General features: G+C 38.3%; 1 protein-coding gene across 5 annotated transcripts in view; it reads left to right on the forward strand.

Annotated features, from left to right (window-relative positions):
* The window catches only part of LOC116712856 (attractin-like protein 1), a 191,756-nt gene that overhangs the window by 94,302 nt on the left and 85,420 nt on the right, over positions 1 to 12,034 (forward strand). For 4 of the 5 annotated variants that reach the window (XM_032552699.1, XM_032552698.1, XM_032552696.1 and 1 more), the window contains 4 exons: positions 872 to 1,085; positions 1,395 to 1,586; positions 11,259 to 11,495; positions 11,739 to 11,876. In XM_032552699.1, the coding sequence (XP_032408590.1) occupies positions 872 to 1,085; positions 1,395 to 1,586; positions 11,259 to 11,495; positions 11,739 to 11,876 (781 nt within the window). Of the gene's footprint in view, positions 1 to 871; positions 1,086 to 1,394; positions 1,587 to 11,258; positions 11,496 to 11,738; positions 11,877 to 12,034 lie in introns of those variants that run through there. The other variant, XR_004337700.1, reaches the window with a different exon arrangement.

Below are 12,034 nucleotides of genomic sequence, written 5' to 3' on the forward strand. Positions count from 1 at the left end.
CAGTGGTTCCAGTGTTTTTTGTTTTTTTTATTATTTTTCTCTACCTCTTTTTTTTTTTTTTTTTTAATCGCCCCTCAAGGGGTCTTTTTTTTGTGGGCTCTAGTGTCCCTTTTTTCAAAGTAAGCTGACAGGAAATGGGGATGGAGAGGGGGGAAGACATGCGGTAAACGTCGTCGGGTCCGGGAGTCGAACCCGCGACAGCCGCGTCGAGGCCATGTTGCCTCTGAATATGGGTTGCGCTAACCCCTCCGCCACCACGGCATGCCCTCTCTACCTCTTTTGCTCTCGTTTTGTTCTTTTGTTTCAAAACTAACAGAAAAATCTTTTTTTTTGTTTAATTAAGCTCAGTTTATCAATTTTTCACCATCTGACATATTTAGATTCAATACCTTCAGCTCTAATCAGTTCATTTACTTAACTAATGTTGATGTTAATTCCTGTTTCCATCCCTTCTTGGACATTTAAAGTTTGATTTGGTTTTTACCTATTATTGTTGGAGTTTTTCTCAAGCCCTAAACTTTTTGTTTTGAAATTTGCTTCACATTTTCTTGCCACAAGAACTCCACCAAACTGAGGCCATTTTTCATAGCTGTTATGAAGGAAATAATTTAGAGAGCAATAAAGACAGACTATGAGAAATGTCAGTACTTGAAACTTAAAATGGATTCCTAGAGAAAGTGACACAAAAGGAACAGGCAGTTCATACAGTACTGGTTCCCTGTTTATGTGAGATGATCTCATGTGCTGTTGCACATTTGAATGAGTTAGTATCTGTTAGCAGCTGTTTTTTCTGTAGTCAACCAGGATCTACATATATTGATAGTTTTGAACAGAGACTGCAGATTAATAAGATAAAGCTGTTCTTCCACAGAGGTTATCTCCATGGGTGGGCCTGCGGAAAATCAACGTGTCCTATTGGGGCTGGGAGGACGCGTCCCCATTCACCAACAGCACTCTTCAGTGGTTGCCAGGGGAGCCCAGTGATTCAGGTTTTTGCGCCTTTTTGGAGAGAACGGAGTCAGCCGGACTTAAAGCCAATCCCTGCACCGCCACCACTGACGGCCTGATCTGTGAAACAGCTGCTGGTGAGGAAGAATGAATGAGACAAAATGGTGGGGGAGGTAGAAGAACTGGTTCAGATCACAAGATCTACATTTAAGGGCTGAAACTATGGGTTTTGGATTAAATAAGAGGTGATTAAAATATGACATATTTTAATGACGTACTCATGTGTCTACTTCATGACTTCAGGGTGTGAAAATTGGTCACTTGGATCATCACGCGTCTTTAAAATCTGTTTTCTGCTTCAGTTTTCTGTGATTCTTAAAACAAACTCATAACTGATTGAGATTTTCTGTCTCCTTCCACGTCTGTCCTTGTGTCCTGCTGCTCAGGGAGTCTGCAGAGTCAAAACGCTCGTCCCTGCAAGACGCCATGCGCCCTGCGGACCAGCTGCGCCAACTGCACCAGCCAGGCCATGGAGTGCATGTGGTGTGGGAGCACCCAGCGGTGCGTGGACTCCTCGGCGTACGTCATCTCTTTCCCGTATGGCCAGTGTATGGAGTGGCAGACCCAGGAATGTTCTGGTAAGGTTTGTGGATTTTATTTCATAAATGAATATGTTTAAGAACTTTTATTTACTCCAGAATTAAAAAAATAAAAATAATGAGTTTGATTAAGTTGGCAAGCATCCATAGATCAAGTGATATATGCCTGAATCGGTCTTTTGCAGGTTGTACTTTGAGCCTTTGCTCAAAAAAGCAACCAATCAGCTGCTCCTGGTTTGAAAAAAAAGCAAAACAAAAAACACAAGCAGCACAAAATATTGTTGCCATGGTTACACATGGTATGCCAAAATACCCTAAATAATTCTGAGCAAAAGGCCACAAAAAAAAAAATCTGAACTAACGTCACATACCATTTTGAATATGTTTCTCCATGATTATGAGAACGGTTCTTAAACCTCTCACAATAAATTTTGCTGGATGATATGATACATTGTCCCAATAATTACTGTGCTAAACATCTTTTTTGAGACCATTTTCAAATAACTTATTGATAATAGCATAATAATGTATGTTTGCTCTCTTAAAGAGCAATAAGTTTAATTTTGTAAAGAACACTGAACACTGGAAATGGAAGATATTTTAAATATCCAAAATAAAAGAAATCACTGAAACCAATAAATAAAACATGATGTCTCTGTACACAAAATTTCTCTTTAAATATGATTAATCATCAGAATGAAAGTTATCAAGGGTGTTTTAATTTGTCATGTGATTCATTGATTAAGGCTTGTGTATGACATTTTTACTTTAGCATGAGTGTTTGCAATGTTTTTTATCAGTTTCTATCCCTGGGTTTTAGCTTTAATGCAGTATGTGAATAATGATTATAGGCAATAGTGATCCTTATTAATAAGAGTCACACACACAGATTAACACACATTCCAGCCTGGAGGCAGAACCACAACTCATGTAACTACAGGGCAGAAAATGAATGTTTACTGTGACAGAGGTGACACAATCTGAGCTATTCTCTGCCTCGACTTCATATTTTGTAGCAGTTCACTTTAAGTTCAGGGGCTCCCCTCATATAACTCACTTTTTTGTTTTGTTTTAATAAACTTTAAAATAGGATTTTATTTTCTTAATGTACCTAGTTTTTATTATTTTCATAATACAACAAGACAGATAAGTAAGAAAAAACCTGCACTCTTTTTTTTGTCGTTCAGTATATTTTTGTCAAAGTATTTCGAAGCAAAACATCTTATGATTTTTCATTCGTAAGACAAACAGGCACTTCTCTGTAAAATGTTCTGGTTTCTGAATTTAAAGACATCTTCAAAGTCATATCTTGTCTTTTGTTGTTTTGTTTTTTCTCTCTCTTTCCTGGAGTTGAGTGTAGACAGCGTTCCTGTCTGCAGTTTGAAGCCATGATTGTTTTCCCATCTTTTGTGCTAACTTCATCAACTCCTTCTCTCTTTCCGTATTCATCTGAAGCTGGGTGGCAGACGGTGTGTAGGAGGTTTTTGTTCTGCTACTTTTTTACCTTTGTTGCTCAGAGTGCACTACTTTGCATAAAATATGACAAATTTTCCTTTTATTACCTCAGATAGGACGTTGTTCATTTAAAGTCTATCAGCCTTATTGTTTTCTAACCTTCTGCTTCAACTTTTTGTTTTATGGAATATTAATGTCTTGTTATATTTCCTACTGAATACAATATTCTTGATATTTGTCTAAGAATTTTATCTTTAAAAAAATATTTGATTGGCTGCAGCATTGGAGTGTAGTTCCATACTTTCACTCTGGCTGGTGACAACAGACCTATGTCTTATCTTTGCACACTAAAATTATTTTCAGATGTTTGAATGTTTTGGAAACTTGTTCGATTCACTCCCTTTAGAAAATTGGGTTGATTCAGATGAACACTTTCTGCAATATTGTATAAAAATAGTTTTAAGAACAATTTTACAACTTCTTAGATGGGAAAATGTTAGGAAAATGTTAAGTTCATGTTCATGTTAGGCTTGGTAAATAGCCAAAGTATTTCCTTTTTTGACCATCGATGTTTTTGCTTTCATTTTAATATCATAGATATATCCAGCAGCATTTTAGTCACTCTTTAAACTTGGCAAAACTCAGCAAGGGTTATTGTAGAAAGTTCTTAATCTTGACCCTTTTAACTTGGCCATTTTAGCTTGTGGTACAAACTGTGTGAACGCCACTGGCCTTCAAATTCCATTCTTTGCTCACTGCCTCTGGTCCTGTACTTGCAATTATTTGGCTTTAAATAATGCTTAAGTTAGGTATATAGATGTCTATGTTTGTTTAATACTAAATTAGCGCTAAGGTTGTAGCAGCATAAATAAAAACATTTTGCCAACGTGTTGAACAATTTTTGGAGAAATCTGAACTCACATAGCTTTACCCACTTCTGATGGTGCAGATCACTGAAGTTACGTTTTCATTCTTAGCTGCTAAAAATGCTGCAATGATGCAGTTGCCTGATGTAAGGTAACATGGGCATCCTATTTATTTCCCCAAAATTTAACTATTCTTTCTAAACGTTGTAAGTACGTCTCCGTAATCCCACGATAAATGAAAATGATCAACCTCATTTTAATTTTTCAGCTTTGTCATTTCTTCATGCCTTTTTCTCTTTCTATTGATGACACTGGATGAAAAAGGGCTCAACTCTGGTGCTCTCCACTGACCCCTCACTTCCTCATTTCCTTAGCGTAAGGGAGGAGTGAACTATTGCATCTGGTAGTCTGATATGCCCATCTTCTCTGTCTAAATCTAATGATTACTGAAGGGCAATACAGTATACAGATATCATAATCTGTACTCTTTTGGTTGAACGTAGTTTTTATTTCCACTTTGGTTTTATGTTGTGTTTAGTTTTTATTCAAGTGCATTTTTTTAGAGTCCATTTTATTTTTGTTTTTGTTTTTTTATTTTGTTTACCAGTTTCAGTGTTAAGTGTTCTTTTGAAAATAAAGTTTATTTATTTTTGGCAGGATGTACTTGCATTATTATGTCATTACCATTACATCAGTTTAAAATGGTCTTCAAACAATATTATCATTTATCGCAATAATTTTTGAGACAATGAATTGCTCAGCAAAATCTGTTATTGTGACAGGCCTAGCAACAATAGGAGAAGCACTGATTTATTCTGTATGTAAATCAAGCAAAATGTCATGAAAATCTGTTTGGAATAAAGCATGTTAGCGGTGAATTAAAACCGCAGGATGATTACAGACTTTAGTGGGTTTGCTGCAGCTCAACATTTCATTGGATGCTGGGTCAGTCATAGTTTTCTTCAGCATTTGCCTGACTCTAAGGTTAAATTGTGCTGTAATTTTTTTCAGTAGTTTATATCCAAATACATTTTTTTAAAGGTTTTCAGTATCACATGAAGTTTAACTATAACAATCTCAGTTCATACCACTTTTTATCTCTTCATGACCACAAACTACAGTGTTTTTTATTGGAATGTTATGTGAGAGACCAATGCAAAGTACTGCCTCGTTGCGTGAAAGTGAAATAATACAACAGTTTGTAAACCCCAAAAGGTGTAGCATGCACTTGTACTAGAAGAGATTAGAGTTAGCACAATGTAAATTCACATCCCACTGATACTACAGCTGCAGGTCTTTTTGATTATATTCTTAACAGCTTTGCCCACCTTGAAACTGAGATTTCTTTCCTGTTTAGAAAATAACTCAAGCCCAGTTAGAGTAAGTGGAAAGCAAATGTGAAAATTTAATTTCCATTCTTGCCACAGATTCTAAATTGGATGTAGATTTTAACCAGGCAATTCTAATACTTGAACATTCTTCAATCTCAGTCATTCTATTGTAGCTCCAGTTGTATGTTTTCATTAGTTCTCCTGCTTTCCCAGTCTGGATGTCTTCTACTGCGTCCAACAGGTTTTCCTCCAGGATTGTTCTGTATTTAGCTCCTTCCATCCGACTATCAACTCTGACCATCACCTCTATATTTCGTTAAGGGGGTGTTGTGTTCAAGATGATGTGCAGTGTTAGTTTTCCATCCCACTATTGTCACCGAATAGGTAGATTTTGGATGAATCCATCTTGAGTATCTTCTTCTTTGTCTCTCCATGGACTGTGTCAAACTGCCTTCTGGACTTTTTATAGCTTTCATTTTTAAATGGCATTCTTAATGCCATTGCTTCATCTGTTATGTAGAGTACACAACTAATAGTTATGGACAAATACCATATGTTGACATTTATAGTTTAACAAGAAAGAGTAAAAAAATCTACCAACTGGCAAAAGCATTGATCTGTTTGATCCATTGCCTTCTTTTGTCTGTTGTTTTACTGTGCAAAAGACTAAACTCAGTGTCAGTTGGTTAAAAGTGGGGTTTGTCCTAAAAACAACAAAACATCTCTAACAGATGTATCAATAAATTATATCAAAAAAGCAACCACCTTGTAATATTTTCTTATCAGTCAGTGACAGGTGGAAGACATAAAAATGATTGTGTTTTCAGCTGGGATGTAATAGTATTCAAAAAAAGACTTGTCAGTTCTAGTGTTATTAATATTGTTGTGTTGAAGACAGATGCCTTTTGGGTTTGAGCTTCCAGGGATGTGGCAGTTAATCTGAGGGAGGATGACTCATTCAGGCTGCATCCAGATAGATCAGTCAGCATGATCAATCATCACTTTATCAACTCAGACCTGAACATGAGTGGCTTAAGCGTTAATATGTTTTGCTTTAGCTTTGCAGAACATAATAAAACTATGTTGAAAATTCTCTCAATGTTTTCTTTTCCCTCAGAGAAAACCTCAACTTAGCTCATATTAAAAGTTAACCCACCCTTAAAGCAAAAAGTGTCACTACGAAGTAAACGGTACAATTAAACAGTTACTTGGACTTGGCTGAGAAATAACTTGAGATCTAGCCGGATAAGCATTTCAGAGATGTTGGGTGTTGTATTGGGTTCACTATCAAAACGTAATAGTGAACTGATAATGTCAGGTCTCACTTTGGCATCCCTGGAAAGTATATATTTGAATTCATCTGGTATCATCCATTTGCTCCAGCAGTTTTTGACGGCAAGTGTCTCTGAAGTTGGCACTTTACATATCTGTGAGCCTCCATGCTCAACTGTCAACCCAGCCAGACATGGTGTTTGCCTTGCCTTTTCTTCTGAGCCTGGGGATCTGCACTGCAGCACGTTCTCTCTCTCTCTCTCTTTTTTTCTCTCACTCTCTCTCCTGAGAACATCCTGAGAAAACCACCCAAGAGAGAAGACAAATACTGCTTTCAAGAGCAACATCATCCCCCTATGGTCTGAGTGTGAGGCTAACCAATCACACTCAGTAAGGACACCGAGCGTGATCTTACTGAGTGACGTAGACCTTATCTGCACCTTGTCATCTTCCCATTCCTGTTCTATCGGTACGCAAGTGACAACACCTCAGTCAGCCCATCTTTAAAACTCCTGAACAAATGTGTTTCCATTGACCATATAATTGTGCAATTTGACATTTCAAAGGATCGTGGTGCAGAATGTTTTTTAGAGACTTATTGCATGACCAAACTTGGTCATGTGTGATTTTAATTGCATTTCTTATTTAATGGGAATTGTATTTTTTCAACATTAGAAGAATATTGACAAAGCTTTGTGCATATTTGCAAATGCAGCTAATGGTCTGATCCAGGACCAACAGGAGGTTGATCGGATAGTCCACTGGTGTGCTCAGAACCACCAGGAGCTTTACCTGCTGGAAAAGACTGGAAATGACTGTGGACTTCTGGGACACATCCCACACATTCCTTCCCCTCTCCATCCTTAACAACACAGTTCACTGTGGATCATTTCCAGGTCCTTGGACAATCCCTATTTTCAGACCTAAGGTTGTCCTCACATACAGACACTGTTAGCAAGAAGGTCCAGTAGAGACTGTACTTCCTGTTGCAACTGCAGAAGTACAACCCTCCTTTGGAGCTGTTGGTTATTTTCTACACTGCAATTTTTCAGCCTATCCTGTGTTTGTCCATCACTTTCTATTTCTTTTCAGTTATTATGCCAATTTTGAGCAAGCTTTTAAAATTTCTAAAAAAAAGAAAAGAAAATGCAAGTTAGACATGTTTCTATCAGGCTCTGGTTTGGAGCCGGTCTCTGAAATGAAAGCAATAAAATCCTTAATTTGATTTTACTATGTGAAATATTACTTTTTTATATTATAGACATTAATTGTCAAAAGAGCAATTGAGGAACTGAGTGCAGTGAGGCTTAGCAAACAGCTCTTTAAAGGTGACTGCGGCTGTGGTGAGACTAACTTTAGATCAGTATGAGTTTTGAGTGATTCAAGCCAACATGGGGCGGGGGGGGGGGGGTTATTGTGTGTTCGTTCAGCTTTCTGACAGTTATTCTACTTGAGATGATTTAAAAAAAAACCTAATTATTCCTTTAGTTTTGAAATGATCTACTGACAGTGAAGTCTTTTGTCTTTGTCAAATCATGTCTAAGGAGATTCCAGTTCATCAGAATGAATGCCCAACTAAATCAACAGTGGCATGCACAGGCATTTTGGGGCACAGGTGCTCAAATAGAAAAAAGTTATGTCAATTATATCATTGGCTATTTTCATATTTTTAATACCCAGTCAGTGTTGTACTGCCTGGGTTTAACAAAGACCTTTCATCTTTGTCTTAATTTTGTTTAATTACTAACTCAAAAATGAAAGTAATACCACTTTTGCGTTAAAACAAATTTATTTCATGAACAGCCAAGTCACATTAGGCAAAGTAAATATTTACCTTCGTGGCAAAGAAAGACTTGGCTTTGTGCGGATTAGTTTTATCCTATTGAAACTTCCGTCATTGTCTTTGAAGTATTGACAGAGGTGCAAAATTCAGTGAGAGCTGTCAGAGAGGGGATGGAAATAAGCGAAAGTTAAATTTAGAGGGAAGAGCACAGTAGGAGAGAGAATCAAAGGCTTGATTTCTTCCTCTGTTATTCCATTTATGCCTAAAGGGGATATGATACTGAAAAAGAAGCAGTGGATGATGGCTTAGTTAGTTGGGGAAGTGAAGGAAAAATAAAAATGTAGATGAGAAATATAGATGGAACAACCAAGCACAAGTTTGGTTATTCAGGCAGGGAAAGAAGAAATGAATCAGTGTTGTGTGTTGAATAATGCAACCGCAGCAAACGCACAAACAGAGGACGGGGTCCACATTCCGAGCTGGGACACACGGAACGAGATGCTTGTGAAGCCGGAACATCTGTGGGCTTTTGGAAATGGTTCTCACTGAAAGAGGAAACAGACTTCTCGTGAAAATGCAAATTTTACCCGCTGCCGCATTTGAATAATCTCTCTGGCCTGCGAGAGACAACCTCTTGATAAGTTCTGTCTATTGTCGTGTTCACGCCAACAACCCTACAAAGTCTCACCTTCCCCTTTGTGTTTATATGAATGTGTACGCTGCGCAGCCTGTCTTTGTGGAGGAAAACTTCTCACAACAGGAAACGAGTCGAATCTCCGAGTGAGAGCGAAGCAAAGCTGACAAAAAAAAAAAACAAGCTGTAAAGTTAAGTTTGGAGTGGCATATTTCCAGAAAACACACGCATAAAACACACAGTTGATTTCTTATGCGTGTCACCTTTTGCCTGTTTTCCTACCTATGCCAGTATCTCAATATGGAGATTTTTTTGTTGTTTTTGTAGAGTAGCTTTGAATGCCATACCATAAAACAACGTGTCATTTTTTAATTTTCACCTCTGAAGTGCTTTTTGAATGTCACATCCACTTCATGAATACAAATGCCTCTCCAAATGCTGGAAGGTGGTGAAATGGAAAGTCCATTTCTCAATAAATGCTCAGAATTAAAGAAATGTGCAAAACTTTAATTGGGGAGGTGACTCTTCATTGCTAGTCTAATATTGTGATTACAGCCGAACCTAATCTATGAAAATTAGCTCATGTAAAGCAAAAATCTGGGAATACAGTCAGAATGAATCTTAACAGGATTACACTTTGATTGCGCTTCTAGTCATAAATGAATAAACATCATCAGCAGTAATATCCTGAAAGTCCATGGAGTTAGAACAACATTTAGTTGGTTTTAAGGAACACCATACGTGCTGAGAATCTATCCCCATATCATTATAACACCTCCACCTACAGTCTGGATCATTAACACAAGGCAGGAAGAATCTATCTTTCCATGTTTTCTGTTCCAAGTTTCAACCACCTTAATATTGCAGCCGAAAACAGGACTAACCAGACAAACTGTTATTGTCCAATTTTGGTAATGTTGTGGGAATTCTGTGATATTCCTGTTCTTTGCTGAAACGAGTGTTAACTGATGTACCGTATTTTTTGGACTATAAGCCGCTACTTTTTTCCCACGCTTTGAACCATGCAGCTTGTAACTCAGTGCGGCTTTTCTGTGGATTTTTCTTCAACCAGGGAGCTCTTTAGCAGGAAGTGAATCATTGGAAGTCAAAATTGGAAATCAAAGAAGAAAGCGCTAATTTTCATTTAGAACAAGCACATACTAGCAGCAGGTACAACGGAGAAATTTCTTCAAACTCATACTCCCTCATCATGGAAACCACACAAAGAAGTTCATGTGATGCTGCTTTTAAGTTGAGGGTTATTGATCTGGCAGTACAGGAGGGAAATAGAGCCGCTGCACAATAAGCACGTAAGCTCGATGTGAACAAATCCTTGGTTCGGTGTTGGAGACGGATTGCTGTGTCCTTAATAGCAGATTTAAAACCGAGAGCGGACATATCAGCGACTTATACCCCGGTGCATCTTATATTTGTACATTTCCAGTTTTAAAAAAAAAAAACTTTGTAGGTGCGGCTTATTGTAAGGTGCGCTCTATTGTCCGGAAAATACGGTAATCTTAGGGTGTTTTCCCACCTGATTGTGTGATAAAATCAGTTCTATTAGGAACCAAAATTGAAACATTTGTTCCATTTTCAGCTGCCGTGGTTCTATTCACACTTCACTGAAACCAACCAGTGAAAACCCTTCTCAAAACCCTTTGAGAAACTGTTCCCCTCCTCACCTGTGGGGGGGCTGCACCAAGAACCACGGAAGGAAACGACACAAAAACCTTTGAAGAAGACACTGAGCTCAACTTCCTTCTTCACAAATTGTAAACAAACATAGAGTAGCATCAGATTTTAGCGGTTGTAGAATTTTTCTTTTGTTTTTCTGTAAAAGATCATGAGCCATTTCTCCAGCTAGCGCTAGACACTAGCGCTAGCTGGAGAAATGGCTCTAGCGGCTAGACTCACACGTTGTTATAGGTTGTATTTACTCAGAATGCCCTTCGTTATAGTCCACGTTCTTCTTTTGGAGCAGTCTCCCGTCCGCTTGACATTCGCAGATCTAGGTTTTTAGTTTGCTTTTTTGGTCCAGATCATAGTTGGATTACATTGGACTAAAAGATTATGAGTCTAATAAGTCAACTCTCTTTACTGTAATCTTTCTTATGCTTGTTTTATGTTTATTTTATTGTATTTTGGGATGTGTTATTTGGTTCCCTTTAAAATAATCTCTGGAGATATTGCATTCCGTCTAGTCATTGCAGCTTCTCAAACATTCAAGCATGAAATCTGATTCCATTCATCTGGAACCCCTACTGTTAGACTGGCTGCTCTCTGTTATACAACAACTTGTAGAATTTTCATTATTGCATCTTTTCTAAGCTGATTTTTAATCTTTTTCCTCTGTCTGTCCACACCCACCAGCTCAGAACTGTTTGGGTCACAGGACCTGCACCGAGTGCCTGGAGAGAGTCGAGTGCGGCTGGTGTGGCGACCCCAGCAACACCGGCAGAGGCGTGTGCATGGAAGGTTCCTATCGCGGGCCCCTGAAGCCTTCAAGCACCAGGTCTGGATCCAGACTGCGGGACAGGGACATGGTGGTAGATCAGAGCCTCTGCTCTTCGGACAGAGGCTACAATTGGGCCTTTATCGAGTGTCCTGGTGAGTGGACATTTGCACCAAATTCTTCTTGTTCAACAGGTGTGATTACATCAATGTTTTGACATTGTTACAACCACAAACTTAAAAACTGGCTATTCAATGTGTAAAAGTGTAATGTGAACCAAAGTTAAAGTCGCAAACAGTTTTAGCCACAATTGAAACTAAAAATGCAATGAAAGCATTTTCATTTCCGTCATGTTGCACCTATTGAATCCACCAATGCTGCATTTTGCTTCCTTCCAGCGTGTCAATGTAACGGCCACAGCAGGTGTGTGAACAGCAGTGTGTGTGAGCACTGTGGGAACCTGACAGCAGGGACTCACTGTCAGACCTGCATCCCTGGTTACTATGGAGACCCCACCAATGGAGGGAAGTGTAACGGTAATATTACTCCTCTAAAACTCTTTAAAGCCTTTTCTTTCTCTCTTTACAGCTTTTATGTCTTGAAGTGTTCATTCTTTTAAGACAAAGTTGTAATGGTTGCCTACACCCTGATGGGGGCAGTGTTTAAAAGCTTTAGGATGCTAATATTTGTTTTT

Source organism: Xiphophorus hellerii, chromosome 22 (assembly GCF_003331165.1).
Source record: "Xiphophorus hellerii strain 12219 chromosome 22, Xiphophorus_hellerii-4.1, whole genome shotgun sequence".
NCBI classification, from domain to species: domain Eukaryota; kingdom Metazoa; phylum Chordata; class Actinopteri; order Cyprinodontiformes; family Poeciliidae; genus Xiphophorus; species Xiphophorus hellerii.